Source organism: Leopardus geoffroyi, chromosome C1 (genome assembly GCF_018350155.1).
Source record: "Leopardus geoffroyi isolate Oge1 chromosome C1, O.geoffroyi_Oge1_pat1.0, whole genome shotgun sequence".
NCBI lineage: Eukaryota > Metazoa > Chordata > Mammalia > Carnivora > Felidae > Leopardus > Leopardus geoffroyi.
In genome coordinates, this window is record NC_059328.1 from 108,640,735 (window position 1) to 108,666,525 (window position 25,791).

The window sequence follows — 25,791 nt, forward strand, 5'->3', positions numbered from 1 at the left end:
TTGTTTATTTCTGCTCGAATCTTTATTATTTCTCTTCTTCTGCTGGGTTTAGGGTGTCTTTGCTGTTCTGCTTCTATTTCCTTTAGGTGTGCTGTTAGATTTTGTATTTGGGATTTTTCTTGTTTCTTGAGATAGGCCTGGATTGCAATGTATTTTCCTCTCAGGACTGCCTTCGCTGCGTCCCAAAGCGTTTGGATTGTTGTATTTTCATTTTCATTTGTTTCCATATATTTTTTAATTTCTTCTCTAATTGCCTGGCTGACCCATTCATTCATTAGTAGGGTGTTCTTTAACCACCATGCTTTGGGAGGTTTTCCAGACTTTTTCCTGTGGTTGATTTCAAGCTTCATAGCATTGTGGTCTGAAAGTATGCATGGTATGATCTCAATTTTTGTATACTTATGAAGGGCTGTTTTGTGACCCAGAATGTGATCTATCTTGGAGAATGTTTCATGTGCAGTCGAGAAGAAAGTATATTCTGATGCTTTGGGATGCAGAGTTCTAAATATATCTGTCAAGTCCATCTGATCCAATGTCTCATTCAGGGCCCTTGTTTCTTTATTGACCGTGTGTCTAGATGATCTATCCATTTCTGTAAGTGAGGTGTTAAAGTCCCCTGCAATTTCCACATTCTTATCAATATGGTTGCTTGTGTTTGTGAGTAATTGTTTTATGTATTTGGGGGCTCCCGTATTCGGTGCATAGACATTTATAATTGTTAGCTCTTCCTGATGGATAGACCCTATAATTATTATATAATGCCCTTCTTCATCTCTTGTTACAGCCTTTAATTTAAAGTCTGGTTTGTCTGATATAAGTATGGCTACTCCAGCTCTCTTTTGACTTCCAGTTGCATGATAGTTCTCCATCCCCTCACTCTCAATCTGAAGGTGTCCTCAGGTCTAAATGAGTCTCTTGTAGACAGCAAATAGATGGGTCTTGTTTTTTTATCCATTCTGATACCCTATGTCTTTTGGTGGCGCATTTAGTTCATTCACATTCAGTGTTATTATAGAAAGATATGAGTTTAGAGTCATTGTGATGTCTGTAGGTTTCATGCTTGTAGTGATGTCTCTGGTACTTTGTCTCACAGGATCCCCCTTAGGATCTCTCGTAGGGCTGGTTTAGTGGTGATGAATTCCTTCAGTTTTTGTTTGTTTGGGAAGACCTTTATCTCTCCTTCTATTCTAAATGACAGATTTGCTGGATAAAAGATTCCCGGCTGCATATTTTTTCTGTTCATCACATTGAAGATTTCCTGCCATTCCCTTCTGGCCTGCCAAGTTTCAGTAGAGAGATCCATCACGAGTCTTATTGGTCTCCCTTTATATGTTAGAGCACGTTTATCCCTAGCTGCTTTCAGAATTTTCTCTTTATCCTTGTATTTTGCCAGTTTCACTATGATATGTCCTGCAGACAATCGATTCAAGTTTCTTCTGAAGGGAGTTCTCTGTGCCTCTTGGATTTCAATGCCTTTTTCCTTCCCCAGTTCAGGGAAGTTCTCAGCTATGGTTTCTTCAAGTACCCCTTCAGCACCTTTCCCTCTCTCTTCCTTCTCTGGAATACCAATTATGCGTAGATTATTTCTCTTTAGTGCATCACTTAGTTCTCTAATTTTCCCCTCATACTCCTGGATTTTTTTTATCTCTCTTTTTCTCAGCTTCCTCTTTTTCCATGATTTTATCTTCCAGTTCACCTATTCTCTCCTCTGCCTCTTCAGTCTGAGCTGTGGTTGTCTCCATTTTATTTTGCAGCTCATTGATAGCATTTTTTAGCTCCTCCTGGCAGTTCCTTAGTCCCTTGATCTCTGTAGCAATAGATTCTCTGCTGTCCTGTATACTGTTTTCAAGCCCAGCAATTAATTTTATGACTATTATTCTAAATTCACTTTCCGTTATATTGTTTAAATCCTTTTTGATCAGTTTGTTAGCTGTCATTATTTCCTGGAGAGCTCTTTTGAGGGGAATTCTTGCATTTTGTCATTTTGGATAGTCCCTGGAGTGGTGCAGAACTGCGGGGCACTTCCCCTGTGCTGTCTTGAATAACTTGCGTTGGTGGGTGGAGCTGCAGTCAGACCTGATGTCTGCCCCCAGGCCACTGCTGGGGCCACAGTCAGACTGGTGTGTGCCTTCTCTTCCCCTCTCCTAGGGGCGGATTCACTGTGGGGTGGCGTGGCCTGTCTGGGCTACTTGCACACTGCCAGGCTTGTGGTGCTGGGGATCTGGCGTATTAGCCGGGGTGGATCGGCAAGGTGCACAGGGGCGGGAGGGGCAGGCTCAGCTCGCTTTTCCTTCAGTGATCCGCTTCAGGAGGGGCCCTGCAGCACCAGGAGTGAGTCAGACCTGCCGCAGGAGGGATGGATCCGCAGAAGCACAGCATTGGGTGTCTGCGTGTTGCAAGCAAGTTCCCTGACAGGAACTGGTTCCCTTTGGGATTTTGGCTGGAGGATGGGTGAGGGAGATGGCACTGGTGAGCGCCTTTGTTCCCTGCCAAGCTGAGCTCTGTCATCCAGGGCTCAACAACTCTCCCTCCCGTAGTCCTCCAGCCCTTCTGCTCTCCGAGCAGAGCTGTTAGCTTATAACCTTCCAGATGTTAAGTCCCGCTTGCTGTCCAAACATACTCCATCCGGCCCCTCCGCTTTTGCAAGCCAGACTTGAGGGCTCTGTTTTGCCAGTGGGCTGCCCCTCGGCTCGGCTCCCTCCCGCCAGTCCGTGTAGCGTGCACCGCCTCTCCGCCCTTCCTACCCTCTTCCGTGGGCCTCTCGTCTACACTTGGCTCTGGAGAATCCATTCTGCTAGTCTTCTGGTGGTTTTCTGGGTTATTTAGGCAGGTGTGGGTGGAATCTAAGTGATCAGCAGGACGCGGTGAGCCCAGCGTCCTCCTACGCCACCATCTTCCTCCCTTGCTAAACTGTGTTCTAAAGAAGCTGTGCCATTTTACATTCCCACCACCAGTGTAATTTCTCCAACATCGACATCCTCACCACACTTGTTATCTGACTTTTTGATTCTTTCAAACTAGTGGGTGTCAAGTGGTATCTCATTGTGGTTTTGATTTATATTTCTCTTTTTATATACTTATCAGCCATTTATATGTCTTCTATTTTTCTAAGAAATGTCTACTCTTTTACTCATTTTTTAAGTGTTTATTTAAATTCTAGTAAGTTAACATATAGTGTAATGTTAGTTTCAGGTGTATAATATGGTGATTCAACATTTCCAATACGTGGTGCTTATCACAAGTGGATTCCTTAATCCCCATCACGTATTTCATCCACCGCCCCCCACCCACCTTCCCTCTGGTAACCATCAGTTTGTGTTTTAATTGGGATATCTGGCTGTTTTTAATTGAGTTGTAAGTGTTCTCTATACCTTAGATGCACATGAATTATCAGATAAATAATCTTTACAAATATTTTCTCCTATTCTGTGGTTTGTCCTTTCATTTTCTTGATGGTATCCTTTGAAGCACAGAATTTTTTTTAATTTTTTAATGTTTATTTATTTATTTATTTATTTATTTATTTATTTTTAATTTTTTTTTTCAACGTTTATTTATTTTTGGGACAGATGAACGGGGGAGGGGCAGAGAGAGAGGGAGACACAGAATCGGAAACAGGCTCCAGGCTCTGAGCCATCAGCCCAGAGCCTGACACAGGGCTCGAACTCACGGACCACGAGATCGTGACCTGGCTGAAGTCGGACGCTTAACCGACTGCGCCACCCAGGCGCCCCTTGTCTCCTTCTTCTTGAGTGAGTTTTGAAAGTTGTGTCTTCCTAGGTATTTGTCCATTTCATTTAAGTCATCTCAATGCCTGGTGTACAATAGTTTATAGTAGTCCTTTATCATTCTTTTCATTTCTGTAGGGTCAGAAGTAACGTCCCCTCTTTTATTTTTGATTCTAGTAATTTGAGTACTCTTCTTTATTCTTGATCCTCCTCTTCTTGAGTCTTCTTTCTTCAACTGAAGGTCTGCCAGTTTTGTTGATCTTTTCTAAGAACCAGCATTTGGTTTCTTTTATTTTCTCTATTTCTCTATATTTCTGTTGTCTGTTTTTTTCTGTAATGATTTCTACTCTAACCTTTATTATTTCCTCCCTCTGCTTGCTTTACGTTTTGCATTTCTTCTTTTTCTAGTGTTATAAGGTGCAAATTTGGTTGTTGACTTGAGAGCTTTCTTCTCTCAATACAGGCATAAGCAGCTGTAAACTTCCCTATAAGTTTTGCTTTAGCTGTGTCCCATAAGTTTGGGCATATTTTGTCTTCATTTTCATTTATCTCAAAGTGTTTTCTGATTTTTCTTTTGGTCTGTTCTTTGACTCATTGGTTACTTAGGATTGTGTTGTTTAATTTCCACATATTTGTGAGTTTCCTAAAGTTCCCATTACTGATTTCTAATTTTATTCCATGTGGTCAAAAAACATGCTTTGTATTATTTCTATCCTTTAAATTTACTGAAGTTTGTTTTATGGACTAATATATGGTCTATCCTAGAAAGTGTCCCATGTGCACTTGAGAAGAATATATCTTCTATTGTTGGGTGGTATGCTGTATAGATACTAGCAGGTCTAATTGGTTTGTAGTTTTGTTCAATTCTTCTATTTGTGTGATCTTCTGTATAGTTGTTTTATGCATTATTGAAAGTTGGATATCCCTTTCTCCCTTCATTTCTATTGGTTTTTGCCTTATGTATTTTGGTTCTCTGTTATTAGGCATATATGTTTTTTAATTGTTATATCTTCCTGATGGATTGACCCTTCTATTGTTAAACTCAGCTTTTAAATTCCACTGATTGGCAACTGATTAGTCTACTGTTTACAACAATGCCTTGGGGCATAAGCTGCTCAAATTCTGGCTCCTTTGAAGGAATAGTTTCAGAGATCTGTGTTTGGTATTTGTTCTGATCCCAGAAGGGCTTATTCTTGGTTCTTTCTTGCAAAGAAATATCTCATTCCTGGTTCTTTCTTGAAAATTAATGGGCTTATAATTTTAGGCTGTATTTTCATTAGATCCATGAATATGTTCCCAAATGCCTTTCACCAGAAGCTTCACTGCTCTGGGGAGCACCTTTAGGTTTAAACTTCTCCATGCTCTAATACAAATGAGGGCAGTTCTTCTAGGAAAAAATTAGCAATAATCTGTTTACAGCCTTCCCACAGTCAAAATTCTACCCCTAGGCAAAATATTTGAGCAAGAGCTCTGGAGCTGGGGATGGGGATAATGGCAGGCTTCTCTCTGAGTGACAATCACTGAAGGAGTGTACATTGGTCTATGGTCCCCTGGGCTTGCCTGGCATTGAATGACAGCCTCACAAGCAGGGGAAAGAGATATCAGAGCCTTAATATGCTCAGTGTGCTGAAGAAGGGAGTCCCCACTGCTCAACCATTCTCACCCAGGACTTAGCCTCAATAGCAGGTAGTTGGGGACAGGGTGAAAAATACTGCTCTTCTAGGGAAGTAAGCTCTCCAGCTGGGAGATGAGAGAGGGAGCCCCATGTTTTTTGCTTTAGCCATCTGGAGTGAAATCTCCCAACTCACTGAGCTGGGAAGAAGGGGAGAGGCAGTGGTACTGGTTCAGATATCACAGACTCTCACCTTTCTTAGTAAACTTTCACTGATTTTCTTGAACAGATTTTTTTAATTTTCTATTTTCCCCCAGGAATATATCCAGAGGTTTTAAGTGGCTATTTTTAAGTAGTTTCCACTAGTTTCACTGGGGAGTGGGTCAGTAGAATTTGTCATTGTCCTGCTTGCCTGAAGACAATCTCAATTTTCCCTATTATTATAACCTGTTAGTCATCTCAGGAAGAGTCTTAAAGGAGATAATTTGGATGGCTGAGCCTATATCATACTTATTCAATATCAAGATCCATTGCTTAAATTTCCTCATTATATCCCCAACAGCTAGCAGTATGCTATGTACAAAGTAGGCTCACAGTGTCTCTTGCCAATGATACTGATAATATTCCAGCAAGAACTGTCTAGAGAATCCTCAAAATCAGGAGGAAAGGAATTAACAATTACATAGTGGTTCAAAGCATAGTTGGTGAGCACTGGAACCAATTCCACCACTTCCTAAATGTGTGGCCTTGGGTTATTCTGAGCTTATTATTTTCAACTGAAAAATGAGGCTAATAATGGTACCTATTAAAGTTGTTGTGGAAGTTAAATAATATATGCAAAGTACTTAACACCTAATATATACTTAATAAATAGCTGCTAATAGTTCAGACGTTGCTAGGCACTATTGTATATGCACATATCACTTTATATAATCCCTACAATAATCCTGCAAAAATAGTTCTCAGTATCATTATTTGATGGGTGAAAGGGAGAAAGACTTAAGAAGTTTCAATAATTTGCCCAAAGTCACAAGTAGTAAGAGAAAAACAGAACTTGAACCCAGATCTCTCTGGTTTTAAAGCTTCTTTCTGTTTAACACTTTTGTAGAAACTGAAATACAGGGTTAGCTAGAAGAGACAGGACAGAGGCCAATCTCTAAATTTAGGCAACTGTCTGTTTCTACATGTACAGCTGAACATTGCAGCTCCTATTTTCACATCATTGAACCAGTCTCAAACAGTGATCCTTCTGTGCTGACCTTTCTCATAAAGATGCTATATTAACGTTAATTCAGATAGATAGATAGATAGATAGATAGATAGATAGATAGATAGATAGAAATAGAGATATAGAGACATAATTATAAACCTACCATGTGATGGCAAGAGAACCAAAATCTCATCTCTCCCTTATTGGTATCAGAAATGGATGAGTTTGGAGGGTTTCCCATGTTAGGGAGGCAGCTAAGTCTCATTGCATCAACTTTCATCCCCCAAGATTCCCTTATCCTTGGATAGTATGTAGTAATTTCAGCTGCCATCACCACCATGGTCTTAAAAAATGTGGATCCCGCTCTGGGCTGATGCCTCAGAGCCTGGAGCCTGTTTCCGATTCTGTGTCTCCCTCTCTCTCTGCCCCTCCCCTGTTCATGCTCTGTCTCTCTCTGTCACAAAAATAAATAAACATTGAAAAAAAATTAAAAAAAAATGTGGATCCCTTTTTCATACCATAGCTCAAATGAGGACACTCTGATCTTCCCTACAGCAGAGCTGAGACCGGGATAGCTGGTTCAAATAAGAATTTACTGAAGTCTCAGGAAGACTTAAAAGAAAAATGGACTCAGAAAAAGCATGGTGCTTGGCTGTCTGGTTGACTGTGGCTTACACAGGCTAGATCAGCCCATGCTGCTGTCATCTGGAGGCACCACCTTTGTTACCATCCATTCAGTATCACACATCATCTGCTCATCTGTTCTGAACCCGCAGAACAAGAATGTTCTTCTTGTCCTGCTTAACAGGCCTCTTGTTCAGTTCCATGCCCCCACTCATTCTCCCACAGGCACTTACCAGGCACCCAGCCTGCAACAGGTGCTCTGCTCACACTGAGACACAGTGATAGGTAAGGAGCTGCTGCCCTCACAGCATCCATGGTCTATGGGGGCAGACAACAGATAAACAACAAGCCATTGACAGATGAGTCCTAGGAAGAAATAAATGAAGTTTCACTGAGGAGATAACATTTGCTAAGATCTGATGTTGAGAAGGAGCCAGTACCTTGAAAAGCAAAAAGAAGAGCATTCCAGATGAAAGGAACAATAAGTGCAAAGGCCCTGAGGCTAGAAGGAGAAACAGCAAGGTGGCCACAGTGGCTGCAGGGCAGAGAGCAAAGGATGGGGGAGATGATCAGAATTGGAGAGATAGGTCTGGTCAGTACACGGGTTTTGCGGGTCTGGCTAATTGTGAAGAGATGCTTCTGAAGGGTTTGAAGCAGGAGCGTGACATGGTATGATTTATATTTTAGAGCTCTCTCAGGCTGCTCTGTGGAACAAGTTAAAAGACTAAAGCAGTCTTCCAAGCACAGTATGATACTGGTAGCAGTAAAGTAAATATGGACAACTTTGACACTTATTCTGGAGGCAGAACCCAGACTTGCTGATGAGTTGGGAGTGGTGTCTCTTGATCTGTGCCTCCTGCTGGCAATGACCATCTCCTTCCTGAGCAGTTCTTCCCACCCACAGGAACTTATCTCAGAGCCCTCAACCTGACAGCCACTTAAGAACATGAGGGGGGCCCTTCATGCAGAACCTCCCATAATCAGGAATAAGGGGAGGACAGAATTGTCCTTCCCAAGGGCAGGAAAGGATAGAGGCATGGATAAGAAGTGTGCATTCCAGGTATGGAGTGGTTAGGAAAGCACACAGTCTCCTGGAACAAGTACAGTAAGTTGAGGGAGGAGCTTCAAGATGCGGATTGGCTGAGTCACCCCCCAGGGCCCATCAATTGAACACCCAACAACGCCGGCATTACCTTACGCTTGTATATAGGGTTTTGTACTTTATATAAATGTTGGCATACCATTGTCCCCAGCCCCTGAGTCTATTAAAAGCAGCAGATATTAATATATTAATCTGATAGAGGAGATAACAGAGGGCCTACAAAGAGAGGAGAGAGATATTATGAAGACACAGGGTTCCCCATGGTACAGCGCTAGAAGCACACAGAGGAGACAGGCAACAGGAAACGGACCCCAAATGCAAAGAAGGGGAGAAAATGACCACTTTTGCAGCATCCGCCCTATACCAGCTGGTATGTGGCCTCTCATTTCATCCTCACTGTTGTTAATACTTCTGCCACTTTACAACCAGCTTGCTAGGGCTTGGAGGAGTTGGAGGAGGCATGTTGCTGGGGGAGGGGGGTGGGGTGGGTAGGAGGTTGGGAGGGAAGGGTCATTAAAAAGCTGATAAGTCCATATCAATCCATATTAGGACTTCCCTCACACATCTCACGTCCAAGACCAAGTCTCCCACTGTTTTCACCTCCCAGACTTTGTATTTCCCATAAGTACTTCTTGATGTATCGTCCTTGTATGAAACAGTGGATGTACTTCACCCTTTAGGTACACTCCAAGAACCTACAAAACGCTCAGGAGTGTCTGGGAGGGTCCGAGGAAACAGCAACTTTTTCCCCTAACAATCCCTATCCTCCCCCAAAACAAACCCCTGTAATCCCTGGCTGTCTTGTGCTTTGGGGCTCCCATTCTCATCTGTGCCTGCTGCTAGGCTGTTTCAGGCACTTTCGTGGCGAGGACCATGCTCCTGAGCGGGGCAGATTCCTGCTGACTGGTGCCACGGTGCCGCTCCCCTCCGCACACCGTGCGCGCGGCAGGCCCGGGGGCTGGGGGCGTGTCCCGGCCAAGCGCGCTCCCCCGAGACGGTGTTCGCGGAGGTCAGCCGGACCCGGCCCCGCGCTCCCGCCTGCGTTCCCGCCCCACGTGGGCACGGACGCGCTGCCCGCAGTCTGAGCTAGGTCCCTGCGGAAGAGAAGCGAGCGCCCACCGGCCCTACGGGTGCGTCCCCTTGTCAGATGACCCCAGCCTAACTAACACACGCGCGGGAATGCTGGCGGCGGGGCGCGGCCCTGCGGGGACCCAGGGTGGCGGTGCCCCCGCGCGCCGCGCCCGCGCCCGCCGCCGCCGCCCCCGCCGCTCCAGGTCTGCGTGCGTGCGTGCGTGAGCGCGAGCCGACCGGGCCCGCGACCCGTACCGGGGTGGCCGCCGCGGCTGTGCGCCCGCCAGGCTGGCCGGGGGCGGGCGGCGAGCGGTGGCGCCGCGCCCTGCCTGCTGGGCGCCCGACCGCGCCCCGCGCCCGCCCCGCGCGCGCCCCGCAGAGCCTGAGCCGGCGGCGGCCGACCGCGAGCCTCCTTAGCGGAGCCCCATGATGTCAGCCGGGCCGGAGCGGCGGCCGTGCGGCGGCGGGGATGGGGCCGGGGACGCCGCGCTCCCGCCCTCACGCCCCTCGCCCTCCGACGGCGCCGCCGGCCCCAGCCCGCTCGCCCCGCTGCCCGCGGCCCAGCCGCCGCCGAGCCTGTGGCTGGAGCTCGGGCCCGCCTGCAGCCGGGCGCAGCAATGCCCGAGCGAGTCGAGCGGGCAGACGAGTGGCGACCTCGGCACCAGCAGCAGCAGCGGGGGCAGTAGCGTCGGGCTGTCCCCGGGCTCGGACTCCGACAGCAGCGGCGTGGTGTGCGGAGGCCGCGGCGGCAGCGGGGGCATGCGCGGCGCCCTGTCGCGCTCCTGGAGCCTGGAGAGCCTGCGCTCGGCCACCGCCGGTAAGGGCGCCGTCCGCGCCCCTGCCGCGCCCCGCGTCTGTCCTCTCGTGACCTGCCGCTCCCCCTCCCCCGCGACACTGTCTCGCCTCCTCTTCTTTCCTGTCCTCTCCTCCCTCACTCTCTCTGATTTTCGCTTCCATTTTCTGGTTCCTTGCTGCCCGCTGCGTCGCCCTCCAGATTCCTTTTCTCTTCCCTGCTTATCTTCTGATTTACCGCCGCCCCGCCTCCCGTCATGCCTGTCCCTTCTTCCCCCCACTTTCACCAGTGGGCTACCTGTTACAGCTGGGACCTTGTTTGCACCCCACTCCCGTAGCAGGGCGCGTCGTCAGCCGGGAGACTGAGTGTTTAAGGTGAGAATAGAATTTGGTCCTTGATGCAACTGTTCTTGCTTGACCAACGGCACGTGGCTGGCTTTCCGAACTGCAGTTTTTTGACCTCTAAAACGGAAGAAGGTGGGAAAGGGCTCGCTGGTCAAGGGTGGACCAGATTCATTGTGCTTGGTCCTGGCTTCAGGACAGAGGCGCCCCACCCAGAGGAGGGGGCTTGTCTCGGGCCCTCTGAAGCAAGCAGTGCTGTTTCTCCGAGATAGGGTTGCTCTGGGGTCCCCAGGACCATGTGCTCCCCGCTCTAGTCGGAGGACCGCGTTCTGGCTACAGATTGAGAAGACTTTGACCCTACGTATTAGTTAAGCAAGTCCAGAGTGGTTTTATAAATGGTGATCCCCAGCCCTTGGTTAGTTGGCAAACTGGATTCTTTGTATTTTACTTCTTGCAAACATTCAAAAAGTTATGTTTGAGCCCCTGAAGTGGGAGCTGTAAAGGAAGACAGGTACTGCCCAGAAATCAGAAATCAGGCGGTAGGGGGCAGGAGGTAATGTGTGCATTATGCTTATGCATGGGGTAGAGGGTACAGTCTGTGGTCATACCCAGTGGTGGAGGTGGAAGTGAGGCGCTGTGTGTGCTCTGGTCAGAGCCACCAACCCAAGAGGAGGAGGGGCTGGGGGTTGGGGGATGGCATGCAGACAGCAGTTCCCACCCTCCCCCAGGGGTGGAGCATAGACCACGTTGAGGAGTAGAGTCAAAGGTTGGCTCTCAAGGGTTGTACCTTTACTGGCAGATACAGGGTTGGGACTCTGCTCTAAAGTCAGTGGGTTTAGACAAGGAAGGTGATGCCCAGACCCTTGTATTGAGCACTCCACGATTCTCATCTGCACTGTCCCAAAACAAACACATGAAACTCAGAAAAGTTGGTGTCTCCTCCAAATAAAAGGTTTTCAAAATTCTGCAGCTCTGACACCCTCCCATCTCAATTCCCTTGAAACTCTCCTTCCTCTCTGGGGTACTTAAGTAGAAACCCCACTTGAGAAAACCAAACTAGATAATACCATAAGTGAGACTTTAAGGAAACTGGCAAAGAACTCCTTTTTTTCTCTTTGCCCAAATGGCTTTCCTTCCACTTCCAGAGTGGGAAGACATACCAGCTCCACCTTAGCAATGGCAAACAGGCCCAGAGAAGCTGGAGGAGGTGCCCTGGTGTACCCAAGGATTCCTTTGCCCCAGAGCAGGGGTGAGGCAGATGGAAATGGAAGAAACCCAGGTTTATTAGGTGACTCTGAGATTCAGGGACTCTCCAGACCACACCAGGGGCATGGAGGCAGCCTGGATGAGTTTCAGAGATAATAGACAGCTCTGTGTGTGTGTGTGTGTGTGTGTGTGTGAAGTTCTGGGGTGATGTGTATGTGTGTGTTGGGGGGTGGGGCAAGGTAAAAGCTAAGGCCCAGAAAACTGCTCCTTGAGGGACTCAGAGATGCCCCTATAATGGGAGGGCAGAGTTTAAAGCAGCATGATATTGGAAGAGTTTATGTGAGGCCCAAAAGCAAATGCCATGCCCCTCACAGAACACAGGTATCACTAGACTTATGGACAGAACAATGCTCGTGCTCAGGGAGTGCTGGTCAGTAACCAACTATGGAGACCCAGGGCTTAAAAGCATTTTGAATCCCCTCTTCATCCTCAGTCCCATCCCTCAACCCTCTACCACCTCCCTTGTTTTGGGAACCCTGTATCAGTAATATCCAAAACCAGATTTGTAACAGTGTACTGCCATGAACCCTGTAGAGCTTTGTGAGTCCATGAAAGCATCTCAACTGGATTCCTACAGAGAATTAAGCCCTAATGTCCCAAGACATCTACTGGATGCAACGCAAGAACTCTCTTCTCTTCTGGAATGGTACTAGCTATTTGCCATCCTTAGGAGGAATTGAGAAAATAAGCACTCAAGTAATACTCTGTGGATTTGTGGTTTAGATGAGGAGATCTTGGAAAGGCTGCCATAGATGGGGAGTCAATGGGAAGAACAAAGGGAGAGTAATTTTTTGAGTACTTTCTATATGCCAGGTATGATGCTGCATGTTACTTCCTTCACCACATAAAATCCAGTGAGGTAAGCATTATTATCCTACAACTCAGGTACAAAAACAGGCCCAGAGAGATGCAGTAACTCATCCCAGTCTGCCTAGCTAGGTCATGTCTCCCTAGAACTCTAGGTCTGGATCCATGTGATTTGATAAGGGCTCTTTGCCAGATTTGGAGTGGAGACTGGGCCAGGTCCAGAAAGGAAAGGTTGTGTTGTGTGGGGGAGGACATATCAAAGTACTGTCTTGGCTATTTCCATGCTTTTATCTTTATTCAACACTCATGGATTTTTTCTAGATCCCAGTTACCCCATTTTCAAAACGAAGACATTGAAATCAAAGACCTGACCTCTTCTCTAATCAACTATAAAATTCCATGACTCTAGTCAGAGCTATTGATTTGGGGTGGATACCGTCTGTGAGTCGGCATTTATTGTATGCTGTGTTTCTGTTTGGTCTATGGCTCTAAGACAAAGCATGTGTGTGTTTAATTGAACTACGTTTTTCTCTTAAGAAAAATTAAGAATTACCAGTAAAAGATCCTTAGCAAACTTAATTGTTGTTTTTGTGATTTTGTAATGGAGTGTATTGCTAAACATTTGTGTAGTTGTCATCAAGAACCAGAAAGGCTAGTACTGGAGACTGGAATTGCAGCTTACCTGCAGGGCAGAGCATCAGCCACGGAATCTACCAGAGACCTATAGATTCTCCTTATTTCCAAAAGACTTCTTGAATTTTAAATGTACACTCTTGGCATTTTCCATTGAAACCTCACTTTTTCTGGTGCAGAGAGGGCTTTCCTTAAAGGCAGAATCTGAAAATAAAACATAGATGACAAGGTGGAATTTCTGTAACCCTTCTTTCTGTCCTGCTCTTCTCATCTCCCCCTAAGCAACCACCTAGTCTTCATAGCCCTCAGCCATGTTACCACACTGCCACTCCTGAGCTAAGGCTTTTAAAATTCCTACTCTGGGTGTCTTGTCTGACAGAATTAATTCTCAGTTCAGGCTTCTGGAGTTGACAGTTTTTACTACCTGTGCTTTTGCATGGTTAATGCCTTATGATTTCTTTTTAGGAGAAATGGCTTGCTACTTCCACATTCCTCTGCAAGTCCCTGAGGCATTTTTCTGACTTCAATAGGAATCAGACTTATGAGAAGGCTAGGCCTCTCTTGCAGTCAGACATTTATTTAACACTCATCATGTTCCAGGCACAGTACTAGGCACTAAGACAGTAGGCAAATCATACAAGGTTCTTGCTCTTAAATAAATGACAGCACAGAAAGAGACAGCCAGTGACAGCTCATTATAAGTGCTTTGATAGAAGTAAACCCAGTGGTATGATGTGTCAGGGGGAACCCATGGCCCCAAGCCACTCTCAGTGGAGGATTCTCTAGAAAGACTCACACAGCTCAGAAAAGCTGTTCCAGTTTATCATGGTGGAAGCATACAGATTAAAATCAACCAAGGCAAAATGATCATAGGCCATAGTCCAAGGGAAACCAGGAGCAAACTTCTAGATGTCCCCTCCCATGGAATCACATGGACCATGCTTGGTTCTCCCAGCAACAGCGTGTGACAACATGTAGGAAGTATTGCCAACCAGGAGAGTATGCTGAAGCCTTGGTGTCCAGGGTTTTTATTGGAGGTCAATTACTTAGGCTTGTAGTGCCCACAAGACTGACCTTAACTAAAGTCTCCAAGCTCTCCAGAGTCACACTGATACAGTGTAGCCCAGGGACCCCATGGTCAATCACACTGTTAGTATAAACTGTCTGGAGTGGCTGAAGGCCCAGGTATACAAAGCCACTCTTATCAGGCAGGATATTTCAGACCCTTAGAGTCAATCTCCCTCAAACCAGCTGAAGGCCAGGCCCTTCTTCAAAATGTGGAAGGTTTGAACATCCCCAAGCCTTTATTGCACAGATGGGGAAGCTCAGAAGAGAGGCACCAGAGTCCACCTGTTATGAGGGGCAGAGATGGGGAGGAAGTGAGTCAGAGAAACCCTTCAGGAGAAGGTATTGCCTGAGTCTTCATGCCTGCAAGTTAGCTGGAGTGAGGAGTAGAAAGAGCCTTCATGAGAAAGGGCCAACATAAACAAATGCAGAACGATGTTCAAATGAAGAGAGCCTGTGTTTACTGAGTACCTGCACTGGGTACTGTATCAGGTGCTTTAAATATGCAGGAATTGCAAATAATATGGAATGAGGAGCATAACAAGAGAGAAGGAAGACCAGGCTGTGGCTCCATGCTAACAACTGTGGACTAACAGTTCTTGGAGCTATGGAAAGGTTTCAAGCAGGATGTTGATGTGGTCAAATTGCTTGCATACTTTCTTTCCTTCTTTATTTTATTTTTGAAGTTATACACAGTAAAAGTTACTCTTTTTGCTGTATAGTTCTAAGAGTTTTGACAAATGTGTACAGTCATGTAACCACCATGATAATATAAATACAGAAGAGTCCCATTAATCTAAAAACTTAATGCTGTCCCTTTGTAGTCAACCCCTCTCCCCACCCCCAGTTCCTGGTTAGTCTAGTCTCCATCCATATAGATTTGACTATTCCAAAGTGTCATATAAATGGACTCATTGTATTGCCTTTTGAGGTTGACTTCTTTCACCTGGCATAATGTATTTGAGGTTCATGTGTGTTTTTGCATGTATCAAGTTATTTTTCCTTTTAATTGCTGAATAGTATTCCACTTAATGGATATACTACAGTTTGTCTATTAGTTCACTAATTTAAGGACATTTGGGTTTCCAGTTTTTGTCTGTTATAAATAAAGCTACTATGAACATTAGTGTACGAGTCTTTATATGGACATAATTTTATACCTAGGACTAAATTACTGGGTGATTTTCTAAGTGTATCCTTAACTATAAGAAGCTATCAAACACTTTTTCAAAGTGGATGTACCATTTTCATTCTCACCATCAAAGTATGATGGTTCCCATTGTTCTGTATTTTTGTCAGTACTTAGTATTGCCAGTGTTTTATCTGTGTGGTATCTCATTTGGTTTTAATTTGCATTTCCTCAGTGAGTATGATGTTGAACATTTTTTCATATGCTATTTGCCAAATATATATCTTCTTTGGCAGAGTGCCTGAATGTTTTGCCCAGTTTTCATTGGATTATTTGTTTTCTAATTACTGAGTTTTGAGAATTCTTCATATATTCTGAATAGAGATACCTTGTCAGATATGTGATTTGCCAATAGTTTTTCCAGGCTATGGATTGTATTTTAATTATTTAACAATATCTTCTGCAGAGCAAAAGTTTGTAATTTCAGTGGAACCCAATTTATAATTTTTCTTTTATGGACCATACTTTTACTGTTGTATCCAGGAACTCCTTTACTGAACCTGAGGACACAGTGTTTCCTGTATTTTCTTCTAGACAGTTCCATAATTTTACATTTTATACTCAGATTTTTTTTATCCATTTTGAGTTAATTTCTATATAGTTTGAGATGGGGGTCGAAGTTCTTTTTTTTTTTTTTTTTTGCTTTTGTGTGTCCAGTTTCGTAGCACCCTTTGTTAAAAAGGCTATCCTTTCTCCATTGAATTGCCTTTGTCCTTTTGTCAAAAACCAGCTGTCTACATTTGTGCCTCTATTTCTGGACTCTCTGTTCTGTTCCATTGATGTAAGGGTCTATCTTTTTGCCCATACCATTTGTCTTGAGTACTGTAGCTTTATAGTATGTCTTGAGAAAGATATATGAACCCTCTCATTTTATCCTTCTTTTTCAGTATTACTGTAGTTATTCTGGGTTTTTTGCCTTTCCATATGCAATTTATAATCAATTTATCAATATCTACAAAATGTCCTTCTGCAATCTTGATACAGATTGTGATGAATCTGTAAATCAGTTTGAGGAGAATTGAGATCTTGACAATATGAAGTCTTCCAATTTTTGAACATTGTACATCAGAGGCTAGGAAGCCAAGCCATGGACTACCCACCAGATATCACCTCTAGTACCTACAGATTTGGGTGAATTCCTCCCTTCTAAAAGTTACCTAAATATCCTCATGTTCCTGGGCCTGCCAGAAACTGACCTTCCTCACTGATCTATAAGGCTGGGAACTGTAAAAGCCCCAAATCTAACCAGTTTTTCCAAGAAGGCTTTATGAGCATTGGCTGCATAAAGTCAGTTTTAGTTCCTTAAAAGCATTTCAGTGTACTTCATTAAATTCATATTCTTAAATATGATATTTTGTGCAAGGCTTTGGTTGTATAGCCAAGTTTCCAGGTGTGCCTCCTGTTAACAAGGAGGATAGATACTTATTGAACCTATGCAAACAATTATATTGCTATGAAAATAAGAATACTCAGAGTGTCCAAATTCTAGAGGGCTCAGGCAGGGAGAGAAAGGTGTAGTTAACAAATGTTTAATTTTACAAAAGCATGGTCTACCAAATGGTTATTCTTCAGCTGAAGGTAACTTAAGAGGAAAAAAAGTGGTTCCTTATGTATCCAGAAAATAGGACATTAAAATATTAACAATATTTCAAAGAAAACCCACAATCATCCCTCATCAATTCATATAGTTTAATATAATTAATTATTTCTCTGGTCTGTCTTGGTATTGCAGTCTCTAAAACCCATCTGCTTCTCTGCTAGAGTTTTAGGAATCCACTATTGCAGTCTCAAAGCCGATTATGTAACATCATCAGAACCCTACACTCAAAGGTACCTGTCATAGTCCCTTTCATGGGATTCTGAGACACTTCGTTGTTGCAGCACCTCTTGGGCCAGTAGCTGAAGCATCAGAATAAAACAAAACAAAAAAACTATCTGTGGAAGACTTAAAGTGTCTGTGGTTAAATTATTACTAATAACTTTAAAAGTGGGAGATCTCATGAGATTCAAAATAAGAATAATATAACAGACAAGGAATTTTGGATCTTTCTGCAGTATACAAAACAAGATAATAAAGTCAATCAAAACATTTGAGACATAATTATAAACATAATGATTATCCCTATTTTCAAAGAAGACGGTTAACATTATAGCTAATTTATTAAAATAAATGAACATAATCTTTACGGAGAAAAAAAATCTTCTGGTATAATATATAATAGTCCTGAGAAAATTTATTATGAATATACAAACCATGTAGTTAGAATATAGCAAGAATACCTATAAAGAGATTGAATAGTTTGGAGCAGGTCCTAAACATCTGTATATTAACAAAATTGCTGCATACGTCTTATTATTTCAATCCCTAATTGAAAACTACTGGCCTACAAAATGCTAGATTCAAATTAAAAAAGTAAAAGTTGCAACCAAGTTAACATTTAAAAATAAATGAGATCATGACTTATAATGCTATGTTATTGTTGTATGATACCAGGCAAAGTAGGATCAATACTCTGATAAATAGGAACACATCATGGATAGCAAGGGCATTGGCAATTCTCTATGAACTTGCCATAAAGCATACAATTTCTGAAATACTTATGTTAACCTTTTATCCATTCACATTTAACCTAGGGAAGGTCAGATATTTCTTTTGGACTTGACAGGTCTTCCCATCAACTCATCTATGGTAACATATCAGATAAACATAAATATTTATAACACTTGTATTTTTTACAAGGTGAAAGAACAAATGCTTTGTGATTTTCCAAGAACCCTCTGGGAGATCCCAAAGGCAGTTTCAGGTTCAGAAGTTATCTTTAAGAATTTAATTTTGGAAAGACAAAATATCAAAAGTTGTCAAGAGATTTGAACAGTGATTATGATAAGATCATGGGTTACTGAACAACACTTGACTATCTGTGTAACCAAAGTGTATTTCTAAAATAAACATGATTACGGGGGCACCTGGGTGGCTCAGTCAGTTAAGTGTCTAACTTTTGGCTCAGGTCGTCATCTTGCGGTTCATGAGTTCAAGCCCCATGTCGGGCTCTATGCTGACAGCTCAGAGCCTGGAGCTTGCTTTGGATCGATGTCTCCCTGTCTCTGCTTCTCCCTGCTCACATTCATTGTCTCTCTCTCTCGCTCCCTCTTTCAAAAATGAATAAGCATAATTGTAAGGAATCTTAGCTCTTGTCTAATTAAGAGATCTTTGTGATCTGGAGTGATCAGAGAGACATGGCAAAGTCAACATAAACACAAAGATTGGTTTCATAATATACAGAATCTCTGCTGTCTAGGCAAAGTACACAGAAAGCAATAAATAACCCTACACAACCTCATATTAAGAGAAAACCAATAATCCAAGAAATTTTTGTCGTTTTAACAAAGGGAAAACCAAATTCTTCTTTTTTTTGCATAGGTATAATATTTGATACTATAGCTCCTTTTGCTAATCTTATAAAACCTAGCAACTCTTCATCAGCTTTGACCATGACAAATTGAACTCTTCTCTCACAACTTTCTAGTTCTATCTATACCCCTCACGGTATACTTCTCAAAGTAAGAAAGGAAACACATTCATTAAAAGACCCAAATACATATATATAGTCTCTCTGTAGCATTAAAAGAACAAGAATACATAAACTTTATGTTTAGTAATCAATGAACGATTCAGTATTCTATCTTATTGAAATAATCTAAGTATCTATTGACTATCCATCAGTTAACTCGAAGGTTAAGTGACATAAAAATCTTGGAAATTATATTCAAGAAAATTTGTTAGAATAATGATTCAAATTTGTTAAACATAAATGCATATTTTTCATAATGGTAAACATTTAGTAACAGTAATGCTAGCTTACTAGCATTAGCTTACTAGCTAGCTTACTAGTCAGTAAGCCTGTGTAAGTTTAGGAGGAACATACCCAAGTAGAACAAAAACCTACACATATATTAGTTAACACTAATAATTATTTAACATATAGAAAACATCACTCCATTTATTAAGTCACATATGAAACTAGTCTTGTCTGCCAAAGATTTACCTAAATTATCTGAACTTAAACAGTTAAACTGTTTTCTGAGTTATTTTTTTCACGTTGAAAATATTTTAGGTTCAGGGCACCTGGCTGGCTCAATCACAACAGCATCCAACTCTTGAACTTGGGGTTGTGAGTTCGATCCCCACAGTGGATATAGAGATTACTTAAATAACTAAAACTTAAAAATATATATATATTTGAGGTTCAATTTCCTTAACTTCTTTAATATTAGGAATATTCAGTTATTACAAATGCTAATTTATTTTCAAGCTGATCAGAATAGAACTCCTTTAAGAGATTTTATGATCTAATTTGGTAATACTGCCTGAAGTTAGGAAAATATTACACACCTACACAGTGAGAGGGAAAGACCTTTCTGATTACAAAGAGAAAGCTTATAAAAATTTCAGGCACAGGTCAAGCATACACAGAAATACAAAACTCGCCAGTCCAGATATCCACATGCTGGTGGGCATGAAATTCTTAATTGATTTGACCTTAACATAGACAACTAGACAAACAGAAGACAAACAAACCAGATTCTCTGCCATCTTCACTCAACAGAAACAAGATCTCTATAAACCATTATCTGTTTACAGAGATCACCAAATGGTCAAACCAAGAAACCAAATGAAGCCAGCACCAGAAATCAAGTGAGCACTCAAAAGGAATCAAAATCAAATCCTTACCATGCTACTGATGGACACAAGTGCAGAGCCCAGGACCAGGAGCCCCACACACCACTGTTTCCCCATCACCATTTGGAAAGGAGGGGCTCATCAACTGCGTGGAGCAAACAGGAATCAGAAGGCAGGCTCTGGCACTGTACACGTCACGGAACCAAAACTGCCAAAGATGAAGAGCACTGGGCAATAGATGGTTTTATTCAGGCTACTGCAGTAGGGAGAATGTTCCTTACTGAGGAAAGTCTTGGAGAAGAGGGAGAAAACTTGGGCTTTTATAAAACAAGACAGTCCTTACAGGACAGAGGTAGTCTTACCTTAGGACATGGGAGAAAAGGGTGGTACTTTGTGGTAGCCCTTTCACAGAACACGAAAGGATCACAAAAGGGGGGAAGTTTTTCTGTTTTCTGGGACCACAGGGCTCAGCTAAAGTTCAGCATTGTCAGAATTGTTCTTTTCTTTTCAATTTTCAGGAGATTATGTAGATTTGGGATTATTTTTCCTGCAATGTTTGATAGAATTAAGCAATAAAATTGTCTGGGCCTTGGAGGATTCTGCTGTTGTGGTTAGAAGGGTCTGTTTTACTATGAATTCAGTTTCTTTAATAGACATATGATTATTCAAATCATGGACCTTTGATAGTTGGTGTGTTTCAAGGAACTGGTCCACTTCAACTAAATTTTTGAATGCATAGGCATAAAGTGTTCATAGTTTTCCCTTATTGTGGTTTTAATGCAGGTAGAGTGTCCTTGCTTTTCTTGTTGTTATTGGTAATTTGTGTCTTCTTTCTTTTTTTATTTTTCAGTCAATCTAACTAGAGTTTCTTCAGTTTTATTGACTTTCCAAAGAACCAGCATTTTGTTTCATTGACTTTTTTCTATTTTTCTGTTTTTAATTTCATTGATTTTTTCTCCTTATTATTCCCTGCCCTCTGTTTTCTTTGGGTTTATTCTGCTATTTTTTCCTAGTTTCTTAAGGTGTAAGTGTAGATGATTAATTTGAAACCTTTCTCTTTTTCTCATAGAAGCATTTAAACCTATGAGTCTTATTCTAAGCACTGCTTTAGCTATATTTCACAAATTTTGGTATGTTGTGTTATTTGTATCCAATTAAAAATATTTTTTAGTTTCCCTTGTGACTTCCTTTTTTATCCATAGATTATTTCAATTTTTTAAAACTTCCAAATATTTAGGGATTCTTCCAAATATCTTTTATTGATGTAGTTAAATTCAGTTATTGTCAGAAAACATATTTTTGTATGCTTTAGTTCCTTTAAATTTTTAAGGCTTTATTTTGTGGCACAGAGTATGGTCTATCTTGGCTAATGTTGGGTGCAAATTCCATCTTAAAAGATCATTTTTATTGTTATACAAGAAGAACAATTAGGAGTCCATCATTAACTAAGCTGAGCTGGAGAGAGTTGAGCTGCCAGGTTTTGGAGTAACTAATTAAGACATGCCAAAATGAAGCACAAGTCCAGCCTTTAATCACTCACTATGATATATAAGCAAGAAGAGAAAGTGCTGGCTCCCCCAGTGTTCCATTTTCCCAACTATCAGGGCAGATGGGGAGAATGTGTCACTACTGAGAGAGGACAAAACAAAAGACTCCTATTGTCTAATGGACAGGGGGGCAGGGGGGCAGGGGTTGGGAGCAGGGAAAGGATAGGAGTACTGGGTACTGAGTCAAAGTGGAGAAAAACATCTTCAAAGTTTCTCTCCCCCCCCCCATTAGGAGGTCTCTGCAGAGGCACCTGAGGAAGGCTAAAGGTCCCCAATAAAGAGGTCTCCAAATGGAGGCGCCTGGGCTAGGAATGCAAGTATGTGTGGGAGCATGGCTGGCCAGGAGGCCTGAGCCTTAACTACAACTCCCTTCAGAGACTGCAGTGCACTGTCTGCTGTGGGCAATGGGCGGGGTGGGGGGGGGGGGTGGGGAGGGACAGCTTTCCCCAGGAAAAGTCTTTGTGATTGCCTGTGATCAGACCTAAAAGATCCCACATAGACATAGGTTTCTGGCCAGAAACCAGACTCTTCACAGTCTCTTGTGGATATCTAAGCAAGTCAAGATGGTGGCCATGAACTAAAACACTAATAGTAGGGGAAGACTTGAAAGTAGATTTCACAGATGTGGAGTAGAAGATGTTGCCAGGACTTGGTAATAGATTGGTGTCATAGTTGTGTTACCTGAGAAACAGACTCAGAGAGAATCAACATCCATGAAAGAAGGGGAAGGACCTTCAGACTTGTCTTGATTTGGGCCAAGATGGCTCAGCCTTTAGCCTTCCACATTGACTGACTGTGGGCAACTGGATAGAGGGGCAGGGACTTTGGTAAAGGGTCTCCTTAAGGCTTTGGCAGTCCCTGAAAGGACTGTTACTGAAGACTGCCATCAGTTTCCAGCATTGGGCAGCAAGTCTTTTATCAGAAGGAGAACTGAGTGGTGGCTCACAGCAAAAGAGAGTCTATAATTCCAAGATGTTTGATCTAGATACCTGGGTAGATGGAGATGCTCTCACTGAGGTAAGTAGTCCAGGACAAACAGGTTTAGGAAAGGAAGATGATGAGTTCTAAACATGTTGACAACTTTGAAATCAATAAATAGTGAGGATCACATCCTCTTCTTCTAAGCGTACAAAGAATTAATTGCATTAATCATGTTTTCATTTGCTAATGCTTTGATGTCTTGGGTCCTTGCTGACACCGTGGAGAAAGCCACTCCCAGATTACCTCTTTCCCAGAGAGCAGACACTCCATCTGAGACCATTCTCTTCTAATGAAGACTAACCAATCCAGAGCCCACACTCCCAACCCCCTCTTTTATGGAGCTCTCACGCTCAGTGCCACTATCTATTCCCCTGCCCTAATCATCCCAGGGTCAATATGCTGAAATTATTCACACAAGCCCATTCTAGGCCTAGTTACCCCACCTCACCTGAAACCACCCATGTTTTCCCCCACTCTACGTGCCTCCTTACTGATGCTGGTGCTTCCCCATGTGGCCTTGCATGGCATACCACACTTCCTGTTTGTAGGGAACTCTGAGTATTAATTTATTCCTTCATGAAAGTCGTTTCCATGTTCCCATGTCTTAACATACCTGATTAAAACAAATCTGAGGTACATTTTTAAACACCAACTTAGGTGATCTGGGCTTCCAGACTTACCAGTTAGGTACCTCTCCACCCACCCTCTGCAGTCAGTAGTTGAAAGGTGCAGATGAGGAAGAGAAAGAAGAAAGGCCACTTTAAGGATTTTTCTATGTACCTCACAGCTATCCTATTTCATAAATAAGAAAAATGGGATCTCCCAGAGTTTAAGTAACTAATTTACAGTGATCACATCACAGCTGCTTGATTATCTTAGAGTTGACCTTAGGTCTATCAGATTTCTGGAACTGTTTGTTCATTTTAGCTGCCTCTGCTCTGAGGCTTCTGTTTAGTCTCTGCTGAAAAACAAGGAATTGATGCATGGGGAGCTTGTCTGAGGCCATTCACGTGAAAGTAAAGCTAGAAATGTGTACCCGAGAGCATGTGGCCTGGAGCGCTAGTCTTGAGCGCTGTTCAGGGAAATCCATAGATCAAATCAGTTTGGAAAGCGCAGGTTAAAATGTATCAGAAACCGTAATTTTCTTATCTGTATGTAATGCTTTCAAAATTAATTTGACTCCACAATTCCTGTGTGTGTGTGTGTCTGTGTGTGTGTGTGTGTGTGTGTGTGTTTGCGCACACACACATGTATGTGTACATCTGAGGTACACACAGGAAATGCTGACCTCACCCTTCAGTTTCCTGCTTGCATGGGCACCATGGGATACTATAAGCCTTTCCTGGGCTGTGAGGTCTCTGACAGGGATGGTTAGATAGTTGGGTGAGAAGTTATAAGGGAACCTTCTGAATAATGCTCGCTAAAATCAGCAAATAATAGTGCCAGCAAATAACTGACTTTGAGGGGAGGAGGAAAAATGAAGCCAGATGTGGAAACTCTTACTCCAGGAAGCTTCAGAAAATCAGATAGACAACTCTCAATGAATCCAAAAGTCTCTACTGAAAACCTGACATATGTTAAGATGCATTGAAGAAGAGATGGGACCCCATAGACTGGAGGCTGGCAATGTAAAATAAGAGATACTAGCTTAGGTAAAAGAAGGGATATGCTGTAAGAAAGGCAAAATGCAGTCTGGCCTGCAGAAAGCCTGGGAGTCAGGCAGGTGTGTGTGTGTGTGTGTGTGTGTGTGTGTGTGTGTGTGTGTCTATGCTGCTTTTCTGTGCATCAGCTTCCTTCTTAGTCTGCTTAGGAAAGCCTTTTGCAGGTTGCCTGGAGCAGCTCACAGTGTTCAAGGTCAAATGTTGCAATCTGTCCTCACATTCCCAATTTGAGGTCCCTTGAGGGGGATCCATGCCTTAACACGTGTAATCATCTGAAGCCAGCACAGTCACGATTGCCTATTTCCAAGAGGTACCTACAGCAGGGATTTTCTAGTCTCATTAAAAAGCTGCTATTTATACACAAGAAGCAGTGGAGACACTGTTGCTGGAAAGCAGCTCAGACACCACTGTTGAGGAGGCTGAATGGGGAGAAGCTCCTGTGCAGGCTGGCGAGATTGGCTCCGAGAGGTTTGAGCTGGATGGATGTGGAAGTGCAGCTGGTCTGTGCTTGTGCTCAGGAAGAAGGGGGCTGGGGGGCTGCTGGATGGAACTCAAGACCTCCACTAGCAACCTGCGGGGGCAGGTTGGTTTGGGGCCCAGCAAAGGGAGCTCTTCTTATGGACACACTTCATTTCATCAGTGCCTCTGCCTGCTTTTCAGGTTGCAGCCATCTCCCCCAAGAAAAGAAAGGATCTTAAACGGGCTAGATGTGAGAGACAGGTGAAATTTTGGGAAAATAATTGGCAGTAGGTACCTAATAATAATTGCTTCCAAGTACCTGCAGTCCCAGTGCATCCCTTCACCTGGCTTCTCCCCCTTTCTCCTGCTTCAGGCAATTCATCAGGCTTTGAAGCAGGCTTCCCTCCCTCCCCCTCTCAACACTGTCTAGAGTGCCTTGGGTGCCCTGCCCGAGGTGGTCTGCATTGATGGGGGAGGGGCAGTTGGGAAGAGCACTTCCCTGGCCCTGAAGCAGCCACAGGGAGAATGAGACCCCTTCAGTGTGTTGTCACATCTCACCCACAATGCAAGTAGACCGGCTCTTCTGTATTCCTACACGGCTTTCTTTTACCATGTCTGTCATGGTGCTCCAGCAAGAATGCAGCTGGACACAGGGGGCCCAGGACACAGCCCAGGGAGCAGAGGGCAGTGCAGGGCTGTACTGTGCTGTCCTGGCCCTGGATACATCCATGCTGGGCCAAAGGGAGACAGTTCTGTGAAGTCTGAAGGCAGCCAGCTTTCCCAGATTCTGGAAGGAGCTCTTCAAGAGCCCAACGTGATGGTGGATCTCCACATTCTGATGCTGCTTCTCATGGGGGTTGTAGGCTGAGAGCCTGCAGACCCTCAGCAGTAGGTGCTATGAGCTGTGTCAAGGCCACATTCACTGTGAGATTTTAATGGAAATGCAGCTTGTGAATGTAGTGAAAGATATGGATTAACGTTCTATGCCTCAAATATGATCTTCTAATGTTTTAAAAAGAAA

At 43.3% G+C, this 25,791-nt stretch overlaps 1 protein-coding gene across 6 annotated transcripts in view; it reads left to right on the plus strand.

Annotated features, from left to right (window-relative positions):
• Window positions 1–25,791, plus strand: part of ARHGEF4 (Rho guanine nucleotide exchange factor 4) — a 293,183-nt gene that overhangs the window by 185,527 nt on the left and 81,865 nt on the right. Inside the window, exon 1 of one of the 6 annotated variants that reach the window (XM_045479332.1) lies at window positions 9,698–10,164. The exons of the other annotated variants lie outside the window; for them this stretch is intronic. Within the exon in view, the coding sequence (XP_045335288.1) occupies window positions 9,774–10,164 (391 nt within the window). The 5' untranslated portion in view covers window positions 9,698–9,773. Of the gene's footprint in view, window positions 1–9,697; window positions 10,165–25,791 lie in introns of those variants that run through there. 6 annotated transcript variants of the gene reach the window in all.